General features: G+C 48.2%; 2 protein-coding genes across 3 annotated transcripts in view; both read right to left on the reverse strand.

Annotated features, from left to right (window-relative positions):
- Positions 1–3997, reverse strand: part of LOC149371673 (cell adhesion molecule Dscam1-like) — a 275616-nt gene extending 271619 nt beyond the window's left edge. For both annotated transcript variants that reach the window (XM_089565914.1, XM_089565913.1), the window contains exon 1: positions 3531–3997. In XM_089565914.1, the coding sequence (XP_089422040.1) occupies positions 3531–3651 (121 nt within the window). In that variant the 5' untranslated portion in view covers positions 3652–3997. The remainder of the gene's footprint in view (positions 1–3530) is intronic.
- A 6811-nt stretch (positions 3998–10808) lies between these two features.
- Positions 10809–14939, reverse strand: LOC149371674 (uncharacterized). Its single transcript, XM_089585222.1, has 2 exons — positions 11877–14939; positions 10809–11045 (listed from the first exon to the last, which is right to left on the reverse strand). The coding sequence occupies exons 1-2, from the start codon at positions 14937–14939 to the stop codon at positions 10809–10811; spliced, it is 3300 nt and encodes a 1099-aa protein (XP_089441348.1).
- Between the last annotated feature and the right edge of the window lie 9012 nt (positions 14940–23951).

The following is a 23951-nucleotide window of genomic DNA, read 5'->3' on the forward strand; positions in this document are numbered from 1 at the left end:
TCTTCGTCCTCGCTTTTTCTGGCTGACTTCGCAGAAACTTTTTGAATCACAGCAGGTGACCAGATCTTCTGTGCGCACCCGCGGCGGCTCAGTGGTTATGACCCCTGGCTGCTGACCCGAAAGACGCGGGTTCGATCCCGTCCCGGGCGGTCGAATTTCTATGGAGTTTCGGTGGAATTTCGATGGAAATTCTAGAGGTGGCCCGTGTACTGTGCGATGTCAGTGCACGTTAAAGAACCCCGGGTGGTGGAAATTTCTGGAGCCCTTCACTACGGCGTCCCTCACAGTCTGAGCCACTTTGGGACGTTAAACCCCCAGAAACCAAACCAAACCAGATCTTCATCTTTTCGTAAGTGTCCTTCTTTCGCCTTAACTTCGTCAAAGCTTGACGGAGCGCCGGCGGCAGTTTCGCCACAGTAACCAGCGCGGGGACTCCTCAAGGTTTAGCACTGCATGCAGATAGCAAATTTACAGAAGAGCTGTACACTCTTTCGCTTTTTGCTCTCTTTAAAACAGAGGGGAAAAAAAAAAACGCGAACCGGGGTGGCACAGGGGGCTAGGGTCCTTGTCATAGGGGTGATTTAGCGCACCGGAACAGAGAGAAAGGGAAAGAAATAAAAATTTCAGTGCAAGTTTTAACGTCGGCGCTATGCGTACGCGAACGTAGGCTGGAGGAGCGTGAAGAGCAGTTGAAGATAGACGCAGATCGTCGGAGCGCTGGGCGGAGGGGCGCGAAAGAAACGGCAAAGGGGGGAGGGGGGGGGGGGGGGCAGCGATTCTGGCGCGAAAGAGGGCCGGCGAAGGCACTTTCCTAAAAGACACCCCTGAGAGCACTTCGTCCATGTCGAGGCGTGTAGCGTGATTTTGGCCGGAACGCTCAGGAAGCCACGCGCATGGCTTCTGGAAAGCCCGCTCGCTCGCCATGCTGGAAATCTTTGTTGTTTTCTTCTCTTTCTCCATATACGCGCTGACAACGAAACAGGCGAAGCGGAAAGTTGGCCGCCTGGAAGAAGGTTGCCGGGAGACTGTAAATAAGGTTATCGCCGAGTTCAAAAGCTGCGACATGTTTGTTAGGTGAGAGCATTAATGCACTCTATCAAGTGAGGAACAATCTTACTAGCAGCTTCGCTATTTTCATGATAAACTGGTCTGAACCAGAGCACTCAAACCTTTACAAGGGAAGACAGCTGCTTAATATCGTTTTTTTTTTTCTCGGTGGTGAACACAGGAACCATACTTTGTATCCTTTCGAAACGCTTGCTTGAATTGAAAAGAAGTGACCTAAAGTTTATGGTACGAAGGAAGACTGTTGTTAGGCATGCAAAGACAACACTAAGAGAATGGTATCGCTATATGATGCCTCTATTATTACTGAAGTGGACGGAAGCCATTCATAGTGGTGCGCTGCATTTTGTTGCTCTTTTTCTTGTTGCTTAAAATGACGGGATACGTTCGCTCCTGACATGACGTCAAGAAAAGGCGTTTTGTTGGCGGAATTGCGATAAATTGAAAAGCGTCCTGCACCGAATTCTAAATGCGAGTTTTGCGAATAATCTTGATAGGATCATCGAAGGATATTGCGAACACGACTCACTTCATAATTGTACGTCGCAGTTACGTCACAATCGAAAAAGTCCCTTGCACGGGACGTATCTCTCACCGATTCCTTTCCAGATCCATTCTCCGGCATCTTTATTCTAAAAACACAAATTTATATAACGCCCAAGGCGACAACTCGCATGGCTTGGCATTCGTCCGCGCTAAAAAATTTAGCAACCAATGAAAAAAAAAAGTTACGTAGTAGAACCACAGCTTGCTGTTTTTGAGATGTGTTCAGCTTTGCTTGCGTTCCAGACCTTCAAGCCTTAGTTGGTGAAGAGCGCAAGGTAGAAATACGGCCCGAATGTGCCCCAACAAGTCAGAAGCTTGGAGGGGCGGTTCAGTTTTGCCGCATATTGCATTATTAGCGAACAAAATAGTAAGGAATGAGCGAGGCTTGGCGGGTTGAGTGCTACTTTCGTTGATAAAGTTGGTTAGAGATGAGGCTTTTGAGGCGTCAGTGGCGGCAAGCGGAACCTGGCACTTATGAAGCGCAGCATCAGGCAGGACAAAGCGAGGAAAACTAGAAACTGAAACATAACTGCGTTGGAGCCAGTTTCAATTATCACTTAAACTACAATAAGTACTACCGCGCTCAGTATGAGCTACACAGCGCGAGCGCCCGGGCAGGCTCTAGCGCTGTGTAGCTCACACTGAGCGCGATAGAACCACCCAGTACACTTTTAATTATCGCTTAACCAACAATAAGTACGACCCAATACCCTGAAGAACTTATTCTTGGCTATTTACTTGACATTTTTGTTACATTTCTTTTCAATTTCTTTTCCTTCGACTGTTTCACTTTTCCTTGGCCTCCGTTTCAAAACGCGTGCTCAGAGTGTGAGGATCGTTCTACTAAATTCTTTTGCACGCTCCCGCTTGGTGCTTTTGGCGGTGGCATGGCTGGATATACAAGACGGGAAGGCCGCTTCAGAGAAGTGGTCACTGAGATCTCTCACTCGTATAACAATGAAGTTCTGCTTAATCATATATTACGCCATCTAATGACCTAAAAACAGACATACAAAAACGTGACGAAAGGTTTGAACATTACCAATAATAGGCAGTAAGTGGTTGGTGTAGGTGTAGCAAATATTCTAGATGCAACAATGCTTTAAAGTCCGGAGAAAGGAAATACTGGCAGACTCCAGTTTCTGCTTGCTCTCGGCCCAGTCTTTTTGAGGCAACTGCATATCATGGACATGAAGCGAATAAAGCGTCCAGGACGTCAAATGTGAGATTATATTTTAGTATTTTTCATTTTCTCTCAAAAGCCTATTATATTTACTGAAAAGTTACTTGGTGTGCCTGTTGTTTTGTAGTATTGTATGCGTCGGCGCTATTCTCGGAAGCACTTTTAAATCCGTATGACGGACGCATACGAATTCCAATTTTTTCCTCTATTATAAAGCATTCTCCTAGCGCTGTCTGCGACAATGCTGGTACTTTGAGCATAGGTTTCCAAACGTCTCTTCACAAAGGAGGAACAAAGTCCACGGTAACGCTTTCCGGTACTTGTCTGCTGGGAAGCAACCGAGGATATGAGAAATACTTTTCGCCCCGCTTCGCTTCACCCCACTTATTAGAAGAAGATTGGGGGCGTGGCCCCTTTCGTATCCAGTGTGCACCGCCTCCGACTGAGAGAGAGCGAAGTGCCTCCAACGTACGAGCTAAAGAAAACGTTACAGTGTTGTCTCCTAGAGGTGTATGTACCGTTTAACTATGCATCCATGTAGGTTTATCGAAGACACGCGTAGTGCCTGGCAAAGCGTTCGTGCCAGACGCAGAAAACCAGACACGCCTGGCCGTATCGCAACCAACGCCCTGAGCGTATACAACGTTCTCACGATGCACGGCGAACGAGACGCAGGGGAATGAAGGAAGCGCGAACCAGAGAATCTCTGGCTAATCTTCAAGCGTTCCTCACTCACCCAGACAAAAGAGGAGCGCCGCCTGGCACACCAGAAGCAGCCATGCCAGGGATCCAGGCGCGCAAGTGGTTGTCGTCGCCGCAGCACCAGGGCGAGCGTGTCCCGTTAGCGTCGCCTTCATGCTTTCGGCTTGGCTCCGCCCCGCTTCAGGGCACGTTATCCATTACCGGCTGTCAAGCACCGCGCGGCACAGCACACGCACGCGCACGCACATGGTTGTTCGAAGAAGACCGGAGGAGACGACGACGCTCGTCCCGTAGCCGGAGGAGAGGGGAGCGCGGAAGAGACGCGCTGCTGCCGGAGAGCGAGCGATGCCACCACCACCGCTGCCGGCGCCGCTGTCCCGACAACGACGCGATAGCAGCGGAGCGGCCGCCGCCGGGGGGAGTGGAGCGGCGAGGGCTTCGGTCGCGCCGGGGGCTGGGATGATTCTTCGCTTCGGCCAGCCGCTCTGGTAGCGACATGCAGCACGCGTCCTCATCGACTCGCGCGCCGGAGCCAGCGGAGCCCGGAGGGAGAGCGGCGGGCCGCGTGGGGCTCCCTAGGGCGGGGGTGGAGGGAGGGGCCTAACTGCGCCGCGATGCGCGGCAGGCCCGCGCGCTAGGGAAGACGCCTAGGGAACACCGAGGCGCGATAGGGAACGCCGCACACTAACTGTGCGGGTACCTCCTCCTCCTCCTCTTGCTCGCTCCCGCCGTCCCGCGACTGACGTTTTCGGCGCTGTTTTCGGGCTCGTCTTTCCCTTCTTCCTGGAGTTGTGTGTAACAGGCTGTCCCGTTTGGGGCTTTCGGGACGAGGCCGTGCAGAGTAACAGGCTTGTTGTTGCCGGGGGTATGTTGTTACTAATTCGCAGTTTCCAGGATAACTACAGAAACCTGGGCTCATGAGCTCTGCTTGGGAAAATTCCGAGTGGATGGGATAAGACGGAGCAAAGTGTTTGCACAGCGGCGAATGCAGCGTTGCAAGAAGTTCTTTGCTGCGTCTCATCCTCGACAGCATTTTCCTGCATATGTCGAGCTCGAAATTTTGCGATCGTCTGTAAGTTTTTCGCTGAATGGACGTAAAGTTGTCCTTCCCAACGCTTGGCTTGAGGGCGTGGTCAGATTAGGGTGGCGGGGCTCGGAGCTCTGAAGCACACTCTACACGTATGCAAGCTTTGCATATAGTATGCTGCTGAATTTTCATGGACGCGCATATTGGGTCTCTTTTATTCGGCCCTAGATCCCTACGATGACAGCAGTCTAGGCCTTTCCATAACCTCCCTCTACAAGCAAAGAATATCTCCGTTACAGCGCCTTACGAACTTGTCCTGCAGGAAGATGCCGTCATCGTCTAGAACTGCGCCCAGCATTTCTGTACCTTGCGTTTTGGGAAGAGAGGGCACTCCTCAAGAGAGTAAAAGAAACTTTTAAGAAATGATCCTCACAACTGCCGGCTGTCGCAAACCGCTTCGCCTATTTCATTGCCCTAACAATATTTGTGAGGCCTTATACCAGCCGGACTACGAACTCTGAACAAAAATTAGCATATATAGGAATAAAAATGGCGTAAGCTGTCCTCTAGCAGACTGCCTTTTTAGGGGCAAGGTATGCCCCCAAGTCCTAGGGTAGATTTTGTCGCTTGTCAATGCGAGCATATTCCCACTGCTAATCGTAGTAACTTACGCACATAGCAATGGCAGGAGGCTTTTAGACGTTAAACCGGAGGTCTTAAGGTCAGCAAATACAGGAGGTTGAAACCTGTTAACATCTTTGTAACCGCTGGATGTTCGTATGTTTGGAAGAGGTAATTAGTTTCTGTTGCCAACCATAAGTAATCCGTATTGTCCGAAATCTACTCTAGGCCTCGGCCGCAATACCACGGCCTTAAAAGGGAGTGCGTTCGAAGGACCTCTTACTCTCTTTTTACACCAATATTGGCTAATTACTTTTAAAATCTATTATGGTCCTTTCGCCGCTTTATAATTGATTTCTTAGTCTCTACTAGGGCTGGCGGCCTTCAGTTTTAAACCGCCTTACCTTTTGTTCATAATACTTGTTGCTTGTTACGAACATTAAACACAAACGAATGCACGTAGTGCGTAACGTAAGCTGCTGCAAAGGCACTGATGCGTAAATAGGGCAAGTATCTTGGTACTTTACTTTCCTACTTTGGCCAACCCCGGCACAGAAACATGCACGCCTTGTAAAGGTCATGCGGGACGCTGGTCACAGCGTGGTCAATATATCATTTCCACCTGTCCGCGCACGCAGAGGAAGTGCGCGCACACCTGTCAATCGATTCTGGAAGGCTATCGAGTCCACGCTAAACTCTACATTTTTGCATGTCATTTCAATGGATAATGAGCTTCCTTTTTTTTTCGGTTTCGAGGAAAACAGCGCGTCTTGATGACCCTCCTGTTATTGTCATAAAGGTCCAAGAGCAGGGCCCTTTATAAATGCACCAGCCCGACCAAGCCTTTTGTCGAGAGCCCAGCCCCTGCACCCTATACCGGTCCTCCTCTGCTCTCCACTTCAGTTCAACCTGCCGCTGATACGTGAGGACGTTAAAGTCAAGCGGGAAAAGAACATGAAGAAAAAAAAAACGGAGTTGAGAATACTGCCGGCACGTAGCGGTATAGGAGAGTTGGGCGCATGTGCCCATAGCACGAAAGGGAGAGTATTGGGAATTGAGGCCGCCACGGGAGGGCAGTTTAGGGAAGAAGGGACAAAGCAGAGCACGGGAACGGGAAGAGAAGGTCGACTGATGGGAATTTAAGCGTCGGCTCCGCCGTTAGACTGCGCCAGGAAAATGGCCCCTATGCACAGGTTTTATGGCGATGAAGATTCAAAGTAAAAACGATAAACGCAAAAAGAATCCCTGCGGTTTGTCCTTGCGGCAGGGATGACCGCAGTGATCTTACTTGTTCCAGTGCAGAGTTCGACGCGACTGTGTTCCGAGGGAAAGATCACCCGTGCAGTGTTAGGCTTTGAGAACGCTCACTTCATGAGAAATGTATTGTTTGAATTTGGTTCCAGATAACTCAAAATAAGTAAATGTTGCGCTTTGGAGGGACGGCATTTTTGCGATACCGTGCGGAGTGCGAAGGCAAATAAGCAAAAGACACTTAGTCATGAACTGTTTTATCTATAGTGCAATGTATGGTACTTATAGTAACAGAAAGCAAAATATGTTATATCCTCTATCGAAAGTGTGCTGCAAATCTGGCCGCCAAGAACTTGAAGTACAATAAAGAACATACGCTGCCAATGGACACGTGTATGAGTGCGTGCCGGTGCTCCATTCCTCGAGAGTGGGCGAGCAAGTGAGAGAGCGAGTGTAGAGCTTGTAAGATTTGTTTTTCTACATTTCATTGCAGAGACGCTCCGCTAAACTGTTGACCTTTCCCATGCAAATTAAGCGTGCGTCTTCAGTGGCGGTGAGCACAGGTTTGCGCAAAATTTGAGTTACGGTAGAATATTTTTCTCAGTTGTAAAATATTTCAGCTGTTGCCATTATATTAAATTGCACGTTGCGAAAAGTGTGAATCGGCCAGCGTTTCGTGCAAAGCCTCGCCCTAATGAAAGAAAGAAGCAGATCCATAGCTTTCTTGCGTGTCCAGAAATACCGTAGAAAAGAATAAATAAAACAAAGCGGAAATAATTTAAATAAAAATCGATACTTTAAAGGAGGGTATTGAGTGATTTACGAAGGAACTCCGAACTTATGCCTGAAGAGTTTAGAATTATGAAGATATTCTGATCCAGAGTTACCAAGAAATCTTCCGACGTTCGAAATAGCATCTGTGAAGTTGTCCGAATACTATTGCAGACGCGGGCTACCCACCTGCGCACTAAGCTTACGTCCCGCCATATTTTCTCTTGTCTTCGTTACCGCTTCCCTAAAGTCATCTTTGAAGGCACATTAGCCGTGCGAGGTGTAAAAATGCAAACAAGGAACATTCATGCTGCTTCTACAGAAATATGCCCTGGTTCTGGTCTCTGCAATGTTTTCGGATGTGATTGCCGTGGCTAAAAAAAAAAAAAAAAAAGGTTGCGAACGAATCTTTGTATTTTTTTTGCACGTGACCAGTAAGCCGGCACCAAGAGCTCAGCGTAGATTAGGCTCTGAGCGTGATGTGACTAAAAAAAAAACCTAACACACAAAAGGCAAGCGACCCACGTCAAGCATGTCACGTGGACACGTGGCCTCGCACACTTATAATATACAGGGATTTTAAACGCGCACCACTTTTAGGCGTTATATAAACTGGTGCGTTGGCACTGCGCTGTCCTGTAAGAGGGCTTATTGTTGTGCATTTCATTCTTTGCTATGATATTTTTTACTTGACTTGCACTGCCCGAGTCAAAGAACCACATGTCGCAATCCTTACAACGTGAAAGCAGCGTTCAACTATGTGTCATGTCAGCGAGCTTAAATACAAATTTTGCTTAATTTGGTTCCCTATGTTATTTTGTGATACTGTTATTATATGGCGGTTATTTTGCAACCATTATTTTCTTTTATTCCTCCTCCTCATTTGCTTTTGTTCAGCTGCGCCTTCAGTGCATACCAGAACCGGAGAGACGCATACATTGCTACTAATAAGCACTTACGTCACAGTGTGGCGCCACTAATCTCTTTGGAATAAAAGAGAGAACCGAGATAATAATTGAAGCAGAACAGGCCCTTGGGCCTCACTTAAGCCTTGGTTGAAAGGGTGCGCCGCTGTATTCACACAATAGAAGGAGGGAAATCATGCAGGGGGTCGCACAAGTGCTTACAAAAGCAGCGAACTACCAGCAGAGCTACGGGCGAATTAGTGCTTTTCTCTTTTCGCGTTTAATCAAATCGAAATAGTTGAGAAGAAATAACGGCGAAGTTCAGTATTTGATCAACTCAGAAAAGGGCACGAACACGAAATATATAGGCACGAACCATAAAGTAAAAACCAAAACCCTAAGGCCATGTCCCAGAATTAGTATCACGGGTATTCGTGCATCGGGTACAAAATACGCAAAGTATGGAGAAAGCAGTACATGCCTGCATTCTACAAAGACGCACCTTATGCACGCACTAATGCTCTAGTTTTACGTGTTTTCGTGCATTCAGTGTACTTTCAGGGTACACATCGCTTCACGCCCGCTCACGGAGTTCGATTCTTGCACACTAGCCGCGGAAATCCATCGGTGGTGAGAGCCTGCCAGGCCCTCCTGCGGTTCTTAAGAGTGTCGGGCCTGCACGACAGGCAGTGGCTTTGCCGCAGCCTTTTCGCCTTCTGTTTTTTTTCTCGTCTCTCCCTTTCCACCCTCAGCTTTATGCCTCCTCATTGCTTTCCCCAGGTGCAGGGTAGCAAACTGGATTCATCTAAAGGTTAACCTCCCCGCCTCTCCTCCTCTTCTTTCTACTCCACTCTCTATGGGAAAAGGATTGAAGACAATATTAATCTCCTGGGATGCCTGCCATGTCATCTTAGAAAATATGCATTTCTTCTAAGCGCAGCGCTGCGGCTTCAGAGGTTGGTTGTACGTAGTTTTCATAAATTTGCAGTTAGAGACAAATACAGCCTATGGTCTTATGCCACGGAGATCAATCTGCGCACTTCAGACGGCTCTGATTGTATTCCTCATGTTATGTTTATATGCAGCCGGGATATTTATATTTAGCCCTGGAGAAAAATTTGAAGCCGTGCTTCTATCGAACTATTTTCGGGAGAGTGCACCCGCTTGCATTTCTTTTTTTTTTCAGAGCCAGGAGGAGTTCACGTGAGGTCGGGTAGCCTGGCTGAAAGACTCGGTCTACAGAGAACTAAGAACGACAGTTTCTAAATATTTATTTGTTAAGTGTTTCCAGAAAGGTGCTTCCGTCAGTGTTTCCGTAACTTTTTCCGCGTTCTTTTTCTTCGTACCGCAAAGGACTGGAAAGGCCTTTCCCACGACGTTGTTGCCATCACCTGCCCATCAAGTTTTGTTGACAGTTTAAATAATCGCTTCAATATTGTCATATAGGCAAGCACATTCAATTAATACTCGTGCTCTCGCCCCTTATAGCGGATATCCCGAGTAAACAAATACTTCGCATTGTTTTGCAGAACTTCAAAGCAGCCTATAACATGAGCTTGATCTGGATTTCTGCTGGGCTGGCAGATGTGTATTTTGCTAAAGCCGTAAGTTTGTTTATGTGGGAAGAAGAGCCTGCTGATGGTTTAGTTTAAAACGCTGAAGAGAGCGATTTTTATTAGTAAAAGTGGAGCTTTTTGTAACGATGCCATGAAAAGTCTGATAGCAAATGTTGCCAAGTAAACTTTTCTGGTAATTTCGATGCTTTTATTGTTTATTTTTTTAAAATAATCTGAAACCGAGTGTCAAGATGGGTTACACCCACAGAATTCACGTTTTGGATTATGAAAAATTTACAAGCAACATTTAGGGCCACAGCAGTCAGTCAATGCGTTCACATCTAACTTTACGTGCGCATTAAGTGAAACGCCACGCGTTCACAAGAAAAGTTACTGTTAACCGCATAACTAGCTATCGAGGTGTTAGTTAAACACACAGGCAGTTGTTTTCACAGGCGATAATCAGCAAGAAAGCTATAACACTTACTCGCGAGGCGAGGCGCCAGGTGATAGGAGATTGAAAGATTAAAAGTTAGCAAGGAAACGCAGCATATATGAGCACAACCATGTTGATCTCTTGTTAAAGTAATTACATGCCTAGGTTTCTCTCATTAAGCTGTGTACTTCCGTTCATATCACCGGAGCAAAAGGCGAAGGCGCTCGGCTGTCAGTCGTGTCTTTTGTCCCTCATTATTGATGTTCGCTTGTCATCGACTGAAAGCAGTAAAAAAAGAAAGCTAATTTTTCTGTCATGGTTCGACGCTCAGAGTAAATGGCTTTCATTGCCGTTCCCTTTTTTTCGTTTAAGGATTTATTGTTGTAAGCACGAAATTCACTTGATCCCAAAAATGAAGAAATAAAACCAGCGTACCGTCAGTGCAAAACATGTCAAGTGCGTGCCATGACACGAGAAAAGATTTAGTCAAAGCGGGTATAATTAGTTTCACTAAACTGAATACGCCATATGTAAGCGGCATCGCGCGCTTAACCTAATGTAGCCTTTCCAGCGATGCTCTAGCAATGTTCGCAGTTAAAGCATAGAATATTAAATGTCTAAGAGGTAGAGTCTTTACAGTAAACTCTACGATTTTGTGCGTTATGTATATAGCATACACTCCGCATGTGCGTGGTCGAACACAGCGCACGTTTCTTACGTGGGTGTCTATAATCGTATAAAGTCCCTATGGCTTGGAAATGGAAGGCTTCCGTGCAGCAGATGCCGCGCTTGTGACAGCGTTGGTCTGGGGCGTCCGTGTAGCTGCGGAGGCAGCGGAGGGCCCCAAGGATGACCTGCGCGGTCCGTTTCCAGTCTGCGGACCGGAGACAGACTTGCGTCGGGCTCCCGTCACGTCCGGCTTGTCGAACACACCGCGTGCCAACGCCGTAAGTCCGCGTGCGTCGGGTCCTTCGGACTGCACCTGTGGTCACATGGGGGCTACTTGAGTGACAGGATTTGGCTATGCGTTAAGTACTCCCGCAGCAGCTGCGCATTTGCGCAATTTAGACAGGTGGGCTAGTTTGTCACTGGGAACACGGCGAGACAAGCATTATCAGAACCATCATAATCATTACGATCAGCTTCATCACCCTAGCTAAGCCTTTTGCAGGACGGAGGTCTCCCGCATTTACCTTCAGCTTACCGTGTACTACGCCCGCTGCGGTGATGCTATCTCCGCGTGCTTCCTAATCTAATCTGTCCGCTTGTTTTCCTGCAGTCATAGTCGCGGTATGTGTATTTAGGAATATTACCTGAGATAATGATCAACGACCGAAGACGAGAGATGCGTACAAATATTCGTGGTGTTCCTCTCTCGGCTTGTGACCTTGTTTTTTAGTGCTGGTGGTATGTCTCACTATGCCGCACTAGTCCCGTATGACAGTGGTAAGGTAGACGGACAGGCTGAAAAGGCTTTTCAGCCAGAGATTCGATGAATGGCCTTCTCGTTCCAGTCAATTCGGACGGCCTGCGTTGCGCGTACAACCATGCGATATGGGTTGTGCTGGAGTTTTCACAAAAGGAGATAGCTTAAACTTATAAAAAAAGCCGAATGAAATAAAAGGAGAATAAAATTGCATGAGCTAAACATGCATATACTCACTAGGCAGTTTTTTAAGATGAAATTGTATGGATCGCAAATACGCAAATTAGCATTTAAAAATTGCTGCCATATATAAGAAAATAAAGTGTTGAAAGCCATTCCAGTGTTGTGTTTTCGCATGACATTCCCACACTGCACTGCTGAACCTACCTGAGCGCCAAGACGTGGCTGCCGGGGCGGTTGAGTCGCGTCCACAGCTCGTCCCCTGCCAGAAGTCTCCGCCATGATTTTCTCCTGCCTGCTGTCCAAATTTTTCTGCCTCTCTAGCTCTCTCTGAAGGTCCGCCCTCAACTTCCGCGCCTCTGGTTTCTCCAAGTACCGGCGTTCATTCTCCAAAAGCTCTTCCCGTTGCTTGAGGTATTCGGCGAAGGCTAGCCGTTCCTCCTGTCGAATCCTCTCTTCGTCTAGCAGCTGTCTTCGTTCTTGAAGGCGTGCCTCCCAGCGGATGTCGTCTTCGCGGCGGAGTACCTCTTCCAAAGTGACGCCTCTCTTACTGACTTGGTCCTTGCCACCGCCTTGGCATTTGCTGCGAAACGCGGATGCTTGTCCATCAGATCTTGCGGCACAGGCTGACACAGAGGAGCCGTAGAGCCTGGCTTGATTTGGGGGCTCGATCACCGGAAGTCCAGGTGGAGGTGGACAGTACCGATAAACTACGCGCCTCGGGCGGACTTCGCGCTTTGGGGTCGTCTCGTGGTGCACTATTTTTGGGACACCCGAAGCAGCAGAAGCAGCGTCGCACATACCCGCTAGATTTGGCACCGTGGCAACACCTGCATTGGCCCCACAAGCGTCGTTTTTTAGACAGGAACAGGCGGGTGCCGGAGCCGCTGCAGATGGACAGGCTTCTTCGTAATGACAGGAATGGTGAGCCGTGGTATGATTACAGCATGGACATACATCAGGGACGTAACTCTGGCCACAGTAACCCATATTGCTGTTCATTTGGTTTGCATGACTATTTGTTACAGGGCATCCAGGGGAAGTCTCGTAGCATGGACCGACATGAGTCAGGTTACCACACTCACTGTTTCTTCGAGATTCGTTCGGCCCATTACAGGCGTCACCGTTAAGACTTTTTTGGCACGATGGCCACTGCGTGCAGCCGCAACCTTGCTCTGGAAAGCATGGGTGCAAGTACAACGCGGGCTGACAAGGACAACGACAAAACCCGTAATTGAATGCCGCATGAGCAGACAACGAAGGTGTTCGAGCACACCTGTCGAAATGCGTAGGCATTGGTTGCAGATGTGGTGTCCTCATCATGCCGATGTTACACGGGCAATTTCCTGTAGGCACGGCAACATGGCGCCAAGGTGGTGGTAGCGGCCGTCGAAAAATTGATTCAGCATAACGTTGATCAGTTTTAACAGGTGAGGCACCTTTCTTAACATTAGCTGGCATCGCTGACTTGTCCTCGTCGGAAGAACACGGCCAGTCGAGCTCGGATGGTGTCCGTCCAGCGTTTTCAAAGGAAGCGGCTTCCGTAGTTTCGAAATTATCATCTTCACAATACTGCATTGGAGCTCTGTCGCCTCTCTTCACCTTAGAAAGTCTGGATTTAATCGCTTGCATGCGATCGAGTGCCGTCACCAAATCGTTGTCCCGTTTTTTATCTTCCCAGGGTTCCTGAATTACATTGTGTTGGCGTGATTTAGTCGTCTTGCGAACAATGCGTTTACGCGGGCCGTCTTCCGCGCCTTGCTGGGGCTCAACAATTTCATCCACCAGTTCTTCGAAGAAGTCTTCAGAGTCTGCTAATTCTTCTGCGCCTTTCTTTTCAGGGTGCCCGGCTTTGCAAGGAGCATTTTTGTGAACACACGCAGCAGCCACGGCTCCGTCTTTCCGTTCTTGCACAGGCGGCGCAAGCGCCACCTGGGTTGTTCGCTGCTTACGCGCGGCAAGTGCAGCGACTAATTTGTTGACAACGTCTTTGTCCAGACGTAGGGCACCCGGCGAATTTGCGGCGACTGCAAAGTCCGTATCAGGAGCTACTATTACAGACTTTCGAGATTTTGAAGGGCGGCTTCTAGATTTTGACCGGCTTCTGGAGCGGGCTTTTTGTGACACGGGTGACGCGATCGAGTCTTCGTCTGGTTCATCCACTGTCTCCTCGCCATATTCGCCCGGAGAACTCTTCTCAGTGTCTTTGCCAGATGCTGGCGCGGATTTCGTTGTCGGTTCTGTCTCTCCACCTGATCGGAAGATGGATTTTAGATAGGCTAGGCCTCGCTTTCCCACTGAAGCCTTCGGAGCATGGCGCCCATTTTGTTTGTCAGTAGGAATAGACTTGTAGTCCTGCGACACCGGGGGTATCGTCGTGATATGAGGACCAATAGCGTTCATCATTGGTAGACCGGCAGGGCTGCCATATAGGGAGCTCATGTAGGGAACGGACTGCATACCTGGAACTACAGACAGCGCAGCGGCTGGATCAATCGTAGCTGCAGAGCCTGGTGTGACAAAGGCATAGTCGAACCCAGGTGCTGATTGCACTGGTTGGAACGCTGTGTTCGGCAGAGGCTGCTGTTGGTACAGTGCCGTTGGAACCGGAACAGATAGAACCGGTTCTTGTGGTTCTTCTGGAAACGGAAATAGACTTGGCGTCACTGTTGGTGCTGCTGGCGGTGCCGGCGGCAGTAGAAAAAGCGCTTGTCCGTCAGGCATTTGCTGAGTGCCACCGGTGGTCTGTGGAGGCACCCCCGTTGTTTCTAGCGCAAGCGGTTGAGGCTGTGTCGGGTGTGGCAGAGCGTCTTGTGGCAAGATTGGTTGTGGCAGGGTTGATTCCGACTGCAGTGGTTGCTGAAGAGATGGTTGCTGTAATGTCTGTTGAGGCACGGCAGATTGCTCGAGAGTCGGTTGAAGGAGGGATGGTTGTGACTGCGCTGGTTTATCATCACCGGTGGTGGCTTGTTGAGCTGTCTGCTCCGGCACGTTAGTCAAAAAGCCACCAGATTCGGCAGTTATTGTTGACGCCGATACGTTAGCTGCATTGGAGGCAGCCGTGCTGGCCAGGGAGACAGCATCGTGCGCCGGTTCTGTACCGGGTTCTATCCCGATAACTGAATACTTCCGGCTATGGCGTCGGCGTCCCGACTTCTTTTTCTTGGACAGGATGGAAGCCGACGGTTGGTCAGCCTGTGGAGGCTTCGGATGCTGTGGTTCTTCACTGGCCGCACCACCGGCAGCTTCGCCTACGGCGACGGCGTTCATAACTGGCCGGTCGGTTCACGGAGGCTTCGATTCGGTTTGCTGGTCGCCACAAGCCGCTGAAGCCGCTGCGGTAGAATTATCACGCCGGCGTGATTTGCTTCCCCAGTGCGTTCATTACACAATCGATGGCGCCCGTTCTGTCATCAAAGCTCACAGAAGCCTGCCATTACTCTTCAGCTTCTTCGGCGGAAAGAGCGCGTCTGCTTTTAGAGGAAGTGACAAAGTTGCGGTAACTGGTAACGTCTTAATAGCTTACAATTGACGTAAGGCGGAAAGCGAGCATAAAAAACGAAAATGAAGCAGTAGAATCAAAGTAAAATTGCCGAAATACATAATAACTGTGAATCTCCCTAATCAAGAAATTAAACATCACAGCTCTCTCCCAGCGGTAAGAACCTTCACTGCTCAGGCAAGGGGCGCCACTGCAGTTGTCAGTGACGAATGCGGACAATGAGAAAGAGCAGCCTTGTGCTGAGATATTCGATAAGCTTGCTCGCTTGCTCGCTTGCCCGATGATTATTGACATCGGACAGTTGTGGCTTTTTCACTTATGTCTAACTTTGTGGCATTCGAGGAAAACGAAGTTAACACAAAGTGAAAATTCAACTTTGCAGTTACTCAGATAAGTATACATGTTGGGGCAACCGCAGACAGGGCTACTTCAGAAAATTAACTCTTCACGCAGCCTGAATACTTCGATGAACCAGTATTAAGCACATTGCACCTCTTGGCTTCTTTCTATTACATGATTCACTTCTATGCCACCCGATCTATTCTGGGCTGCCATGTACACATCGTCTTATGCGTGTATACAAACACGTAGTCGCTTCTTAACGGTTTCGCTCTGCGCAACTGCAAAAAAAAGAAAAACAAACAAACTCAAGACTCGAGGGAAAGCTCTCCGATTTCCAACCAAGAACGCGCCGCAGTTTGTGCGAAGCTACGCCCGCTAGCTGATGTTCACTTTTTTTTCCCCCTCTTTCTTAAAGCGGATCAACAAGACGTCTCGCTCGTTTGTCAACTTAAGCGTCGTAGCCTGTGTGGGGCGCGGGGGGTTGAGACACATGACCCGGCTTTTGAGTCGCGGCCCTAACTCTTTGACTGTCCGTAGCGCCGCGTCGCTGCGCTTCTGGTTGCCTAGCCCTGCATGGACTTGTAAGCTCTGCCAGTATGTGATTGTAATGTGCGTGTGTGTGTGTGGGTGACTTTTGAAAAGCGATGTAGCGTTATGGATTGCCGTGCAACCGGCCGACCGCGGGGTTGCTCTTTTAGCTTCTTTGAGAACGGCATCCCGTCGCTTTGCTGCGAATTATTGCCGTCGATTTGTGCGGGATTTCTAGAGAAGATATATAGTTACGCAGCGAAGTACATCACCAGACGCAGTGTTAGGTGAGACGACTGATCAGGCGAGTGGTGACCACGTGCACATATAAAAGAAGAGAAAAAAGCGAGATTTAGGGTCTCACAAAAGACTCGCTCCTGCATTTAAAACCTAAATATAAAGATTGAAACGCCAGCCTGATACTTTATACGGTGGTTCTATTTTTTTTTTCAATCCACATTATACTGTTTTTATCAACCAGGAAGCTCACTGTTGTAATGTAGGTGAGGGAATTGGCAAGTTCTTTGGTAAGGCGCATCACGAGATCTTTGCGTTGAGCTTTTACACTATGAAATGAAGGATAAATGTAGTACTACGAAAAGGGGTTGCGTGCGCAGGAGTGCATAAATTTATGTCTTATGGAAGTAAAATAGAAACATTAAAGGGAAGTGACTTCAACGCAAAAGAACAAGATCATAAAACCCATTTCTCTGTGATGCCTTGCCTTGTGATGCATCTGTCATCTTTCTTGGAGTGATGTTTATTCGCAGATATTATACGTCATAGCTGTAACAAACAACCAAATGGAAAACAAAAAATTGTGAAAAAAACGAGCTGATCAGTACTTCTCCGCTTGTAATTGTGTAGTAGTTCTTGCGAGGTATGTACCCCCCATAGAACACGTTCCTGTGACGCACGAATTCCTGTTGTCATTTTTCCTGCCTGTACTTATCTGCTTGGAACTTTCTTGGGCTTGGGATTGACTTGATCTGCGACTATGCTGACATTATGAGGCCGGGAAGTATAGTAGGCTTAAGTCTTATCTCTAATCTCTAGTTATCAGATAATGAGGAAAATAATGCATAACCCCCCCCCCCCTCCCTTCCCCAGCATCTCGAAATTCTGAAATTTTCACATCTTCGCGATCTTCTCAGATGTTTCGTTTCCTTCGTATGACGCTATGATCGCTCCATGAAGATTACTAACGCAGCATATAATTAGATCAGCAAAGAGATGTAGCTATGTCCTGCTGCCGCGCGCTAACAAAGGGTGCAATAACAGCGCAATCACAAACCGGTGTCACATGCTAACGACTTCATGAATTTGGGTGATAAGATAACGTCAACTTTTGCTTCCCCAACACCGCCCCTTGTTTTGATGGCTAGAGAATGAGCTTGTTCAACAGTAAAAGAAGGTGATTAATTTTTGACCGCCATACTTTTGCGGCGCGCTTAGCTCTTCAAAAGGAAGTGGATGTGACATAGCACGCGATCTCGCGATGAGTATAAAAATTATACTTGAGAATCATCGGAACATCGCACTAAACCATCGCAGTAAGACCGAGATATTTTTGTGCGTCGCAGTCAGGAGTGCTGCAGCCGCCGGATCCGTCCGAGAAAGCGGTCGGGCCATTCATCACGGGGATGTTTGGGAGCGTGCCGGAGCCGCGATTTTCAGTTAACGACCCCCCAGAGCTGCTCGAAGCGCGCGCGCGCTGCTTCGGTACTTCGATGGCTTCCCGTTTATGAAGTGCTCGTTATGAAAACGGTTCAATACTTGCACCGCTGCGCGCGACTGCGGCATCGACCGACGGGGGAGGAAGGATGTTTGCTTGTAAAGCCCCTATACTCCGGTGCCTGCCGGCGAATAAAAATACCTTCTATTATGCCCCGCACGGAGCACCATTCATACCGTATTAATGAGAGCGCGTATTAACAGTTCTCGCCGATGTCTCTCTGTTCTTGTCCGCGGCGCGCAAAGGAGATGCAATTCTTTGTGCTTGGTGCGGCGTCGAACTTCCGCCGTCGTCATTTCCGACCGGCGCTCGTCTGAGGCTTGCCAAGGGGCGCGCATGAAGATTGCGGACGCCTAAGAAAACAACGGACACGATCGATTATACGCGTCGGAAGAGACCGCCCTGTGGCATGTTTTATTATCAGGGCAAGCGCAGTTGGGGGCGCACGTGTAAGATCGCGTGGTTTAATTGAGGGGCGAATGCTTTCAGGAGGAACCTCAAATCGCCTGCAAAGACCCCCCCCCCCCCTTACTGCCTATGTGTACTCGCGCTCACCTATGTGGATGGGACTTAGAATATGACTTAGAATCTAAGCTGTCATAACATATGGTGATACTCGGGTAGCGGGGCTTCCTGCGTTGAGTACAGCGGCTCGTAAAGGTTACACAGGGCGTGCATGCGCAGGATATAGTTGCAGCTAAAATTTTTGGGTTTGGTTTATGGTTTTAGGGGGGTGTAACGTCCCAAAGCTACTCAGGCTATGAGGGACGCTGTAGTGAAGGGCTCCGAAAATTTTTTTGTGTTTCGCCGCTTAAGTTTACATCCTGAGCACCTCGAAAGAGCGTCGCTGCTCTGTATAGGGACTGCATGGAATCGGGGTGGTGGGTTAGACGATAGCGAGAATTTGGAGCTCCAAGCCAAAAAAAAGGGGAGCGGGGGAGGCGATTGGGGCGCGTGGCGCTTTGCGAAGATGCGTTCCAAAATTTTAGCGTTTTATTACCGGCAGGACGCGTTGATGTGAAGAGGGGGGCTCGTAAAGAAAACAAGGTATTAACCGAAAGACAGTAAAGTTAGCCTGGAAATAACCTATCTGGGAATCGTAACAAGACGACGGGTACAAAAGTGATAACTTGGTCTAATGTTTAGGAGAATACCCCAAGGTGGACTAGATTTGTGGTATGTATCCGCCCAAGCGCAGCCATGCGGCTACAAAGGAAAGCTGTACAGCTTCTGAGGAAACTTCGTAGTTAAAGAAACATTCGCGCTGGTCGTGGGTTTCTGTGGAAGTTATATAGCTTTCCTTTGTAGCCGTATGGCGGCGCTTGGGCGGATGCTTATGAGTGAACGCTAGCAATTCTAATTTACTATTATGCGGACGAAAAAAGGAAGAACGCTCCGCTGCCACTATTCGGCCTTTCAGCTGTCGACATAAGAAACTCCAGCATGAAGTGTCGTGCCTATAGGCGTCATTGAACGCCTCGATTGAGGTTTCCAGAGTAAAATAGGGGGGTTGTTGAACAAGCTAGTCTTCCTAACTGAAGAGAGATAACGTAGAGTATTGGCAACCGCCGGATGCTTCACACCCATTATAAAAGCTCATTTAATGCAAGTGCTTATATGTAATGGCTTGTTTGCAAGTTATCCGGAATATCCTAAGCGCGCGAGAAAATGACTAGGGGGTCAGTCAAGCTGCACCCTAAGGGTATGACGTGGTAGCGACGTGTGGTCCTCTTATTACACCGCTCATTGCACATACTAATTAGCATAGAGGCGTAAATTACATGTCAATCCACACGACGTACTGGTAAACTCCCGCTCGTTCCCAATCCGTTCAAGCTTGCCTTGCGTGGCCCAGTCGGTTGTGTGTCTGGAAGGTCGTGGGTTCGAATTCCGCCTAAAGTTCTTAAAGTTATTCTTTAGGCCAAATGAAGCGCCTTATAAAGTTAAATCGTTTGAGGCATACGGTGACCTTTATTTCACATTACATGTTACGTTTCAATCACTTTAATTCTACGAATGACGTCACGTTTCACGTGAGCGTTGTGGGTTCCTTATAATTCCCGCGCATGGTTATGTAGATGTGACGTCAGGACCCTATCGACCAATCAGAATTTTTGCGTAACAACGCCAGCGGGTAAGAAAAGAAGGGGGGGGGGGGGGAGGGGGAAGAGGGCGGGGAGCGGGTGGAGCTAGTATCGCTTTTCAGCGATACCAGCTCCTTAACGTTGTCGCGTTAAAAGTTGCTTGCCTGGAGAGGAAGTCTCAGAATGTGCGGGCGTCTTCCAGCGTTGACGAAGCATTGGAGAGCTAGTGTTAGCGCGCATCTTAAGAGGCGTAAAAAACATAACAGTACGCTTTCCTCTATTCGTGGTCTCTGCCTGAACTTCTTGTCTCGCTTCTACAATGGCTGCTAAACTCAGTTTAGGTAGGGGACAGCTGAAGCTCGACGTGACCTTGCATCCTCTTCGTTCATGAAAGCAGCTAGGGGATGATGAAGTGACAACAAAGCGGGCAGCGCCTAATAGAGGGAAGAACTCTTCGTAGCCGGAAATAATGCACAGCTGATTCTAGTCGAACAAAAGCCCCGTCTATCCTTACTATCTCCTAGCTGTGAATAATAATAAAACAAAAGAAAACAATTGTCAGTTATAATACGCCCTCTCATCCATCGTGCTATTTACAAAGCTCGGCGGGCGAAAACAAAAGGACCAATTTTCAACACAAAAAACGAGTGTTGAACGAATAGAGGAGAGAGAGAGAGAGAAAAAGAGAAACAAGAGAGGGCGCAGTATAGTGTGTGTAGTCCAGTGGTGCGCGTTGCCTTCGAAGCGGCAGACGCTCGGAGCGCCGCGTGGCGGTGGCGTCGCCGTGGCCGTCGCGCGCGAGGAGACAATCTCTGGTGCCTGCCGGTCCGGCGAGAAGGACAAAGACGTCAAAGCCAGAAATGATGGGAGATTACGGAAAGCGCTATAAATCACCGACCGCGCCACGCTCTTGCCACCGCCGCTGCAATGAGAGCGAGAGAGGGAGCCTCGTATAAACCCTATGGGGAGGAACAAGAGAGAAATCAATATCTGGAACGCGCCTCTTCATTCCATCCCCCTTTTTGCGGATGCCTTTTGAGACCTCTTTAAAGAAGAAGAAGAAAGCAAGGCAGAAGGACTAAAGTCTCGGGTGTTTCCTTTGGGCCGCCGCCACCAGCAAAGCCAGTAAAGCCGACGGCAAAGCTATAGCAAAGCCAGAGGCCGGCCCACCAGCCGGAGGACGGGGCTACTGGCGGGCCGTCTCCTTTTCACAATTTGAGAACGGATGCCTGCCGCTGCTGGCTCCCCGTTGTTTTCGCCCCCTTTGGCGGCGCGGGTCATTCAATTTGACGGCTGCCATTGTGACCCCCTCGACTGGGCGCAGATTGGTTACTCTTCGCGCTCCGTCCATGTTTAAGCTCGGCCCGTGCTCGTGTAGTGAACGCTCGCGCCTTTCGCGGAGGAGCGAGTGAAGAGGAGATGACAAAGAAAGAGCCCCGAATAAAGCGTAGAAACCAATGGCCTTTAAGTTCGCGCACGCGCGCGTGCTTCGTTTCTTGCGAGTTTCGCGCCGTTCGCCTGATGACGACGTCCGAAGTGAGGCATTAAACGCACTGCGTCTCATCGCGAGGGAAACTGAAGAGAAAGAAGAAAATTGACGCGCAATAAAAAGTTGAAAATGAAGCTCGACTGATTTCGCAGCGTGATGGCCTTTTCTTGCCTCTCTCTGTCTCGTGAGGGCATTGTGAAAAGTTTATTGAGCCGCGCGACGGAAAACAGGAGGAAGGGATTATTTCAGGGGGAAACGAAGAAAATGCGACCAATCTGGTTTCTGTGTCATTGTAAATAAAGGGGTATAGGCGCCGCGTATATTGAGGGAAGTATTGTGTTCCTTTTGTTTTAGTTCTGGGTTTCGAAAGAATGCCGTGCTTGAATCGTATATCGATCGTTTGTTCTTTGTTTTTTGTATCTGCGCTTCAACAAGGCCGTGTTGAAAGAGGCATGCAGTGGATGGATAGGCGTAGCCGAGAAAATGAATCACTACGGGGTGTTACCAGGATTATCGAACGCATAAAACTTGATTAACACCGATGAAAGAATGGAATGTTACTGAAAACAGTAAGAGTTGAAGGACTAGTTTGCCGAGGTTGCCATCTGTTCAATACCTCTGTTCAATTGCGGAAATGCGGATGCGCATACAACGTGGTAATTTAGGTTAGAAGAGGAGATCAGCATAGCTACTACAGAAACTACAATACGGCGGCAAAGTTGATTGATGATCATGGTTTACGTCGGGCAGAATCAGTATTCTCTGCGAGTTTGCGAGTTTTCGGTTACGGCATAGCACGGCGAGTGGACGTCGACACTTATCCCAAGAAATCACATTTCATATACAGTTATGATTGCAAGAAGAAAGACAGCTGAATGAAATATGCTGGCACGAAATCTTCCTTTTCCGGTTTCCAAGCAAGGCCAGAAACATTGAACGCTGTATGAACCAGAAGTTATATTACACTGTGTTTTATTATCTCTTTTAAACTGTGTAATCCGAGGCTTGGTTTCTCCATATTAGCACCATTATTCAGCAGCTTGTTTTAACTACCGGTATAACTCGTTTGTAAGAGTTGTGCTACGTAATCGGCAATGTTTTCCCAAGGAAAGTGCTTTAGAGTAGATCTCCAATAAAATTTTTACAAAGCTTTAATAAATGAAGCAATTTTGAATTCGCTAAGAGCACGCAGTTACACTTAGGCTGCTGCATTTTAAGAAGGGGTCTAGTGCTGCGACGGCAGCATTCTGTCGGATTAATAAAGAAGAAGTGCTTAGAAAGATGGCTTGTAATGCACAGTGTAATAAATGCAAGTTTCGGGCTACAGTTTCATCATCATTCACTGCGTCATTCGCTCGGTTACTAGTTTCTTCACTATCTCTTCAGCTTTAACGCGATCATTTGCGACGCCGCAGGCTAAAATAATCCAGCGTCAGTGCGAACTCGCCGCGGTGACGAACGACAGAGATTATGGTTTCATATGAACTTCAGACCCGTGTGCTAAGGTTAAGAGCAAGGATAGTTTATTTTTCGCTTGCCTTGCTTACTCTTTAGGTAGCCAAAGCTCACATCTTCTACTTTACTGTAGTGACTTTACCTACAGTCAACATACCCTCCTTTGTCAGTATTAGGATATCATTTACAAAACCAATACCTACACATTACGTACATTTCATATTTTATACATACTGTAATTGGGAGCATTGTTTGCTTTGAAGCGCGTGGTTCTGTAGCTGCACAGTGAATTTTTGTGGTCAGTATCGAGGTCTGTGTCAGTGGAAGCGGAGTTGAAAGCTTTCTTTCTTTCCTGAAGCATTGCCTATAGCGCATGCCTATACACCTGTCAGGTGATGGTCGGTAATAAATAAGTTCGAAATGATGGGGTGTTTCGCATGCGATGGGCAGTTTGCAATGGTTGGGGTTCTGTAGTTAGACAGAATGCCTCATGCATGTACAGGTAAGCTGAACCTTGAAGACAGCGAACTGTTAAGATGACATTAAAAAAAAAAAGAGTAACTGCCTGTCTTTGCCTATCTACTTATCTGCCTATCTCGAACTAGCTCTTACTTTCTTTACATCCTTGACATCTGCATTCGACGGGGGGGGAGGGGGGGGGGGCAGCGATTTCAAGAATTCTTACTAATGGGATACTAGTAGAAGCCCCACGGTGCTATAATGCGTCTTCGGCCATAAAATTTGCCCATTGTCTGGAAGGAAGCGAGATCACCAGTGCGGAGCATTTCTATTGGATAGAGAGAAGTGACGTCACCACACCGAGCATTCCGATTGGCTGAAAGGAAGTTAAGTCTCCTGACTGGACGCGACGTTTCCAGACCAGAAGTGATGTCACTTCCGGTAAAGGCATCAACAGCTGCTAAACCTGTCGCACTGCCAACGCTTTATGGAATTTTTCTATCAATTTTTAGTACCCTGCAAGTGGTTCTGGACAACAGCGACGTTGGCCACAACTGAGTTTGCTCCAGTTTTACGCTGCTTCAGCAATACACAGCATTACTACAATGTTCCTTATGAGCCACAATTCTTTTATTGAGCTGCAGACTCCTCTACTGTTTGAAGTGCCTTGCGTGCTAACTGGTTCCTT

The sequence above is a fragment of the Amblyomma mixtum genome, chromosome 1 (genome assembly GCF_055824585.1).
Source record: "Amblyomma mixtum isolate Tamu chromosome 1, ASM5582458v1, whole genome shotgun sequence".
Taxonomy (NCBI): domain Eukaryota; kingdom Metazoa; phylum Arthropoda; class Arachnida; order Ixodida; family Ixodidae; genus Amblyomma; species Amblyomma mixtum.

Excerpts from the sequence above, each read along its gene's own strand:
- LOC149371674 (XM_089585222.1), bottom strand. The coding sequence starts at position 14,939 with ATGAACGCCGTCGCCGTAGGCGAAGCTGCCGGTGGTGCGGCCAGTGAA. Across the intron at positions 11,046-11,876 it reads AGCCACGTCTTGGCGCTCAG|GTGCAGTCCGAAGGACCCGA; the intron begins GTAGGTTCAGCA and ends ATGTGACCACAG.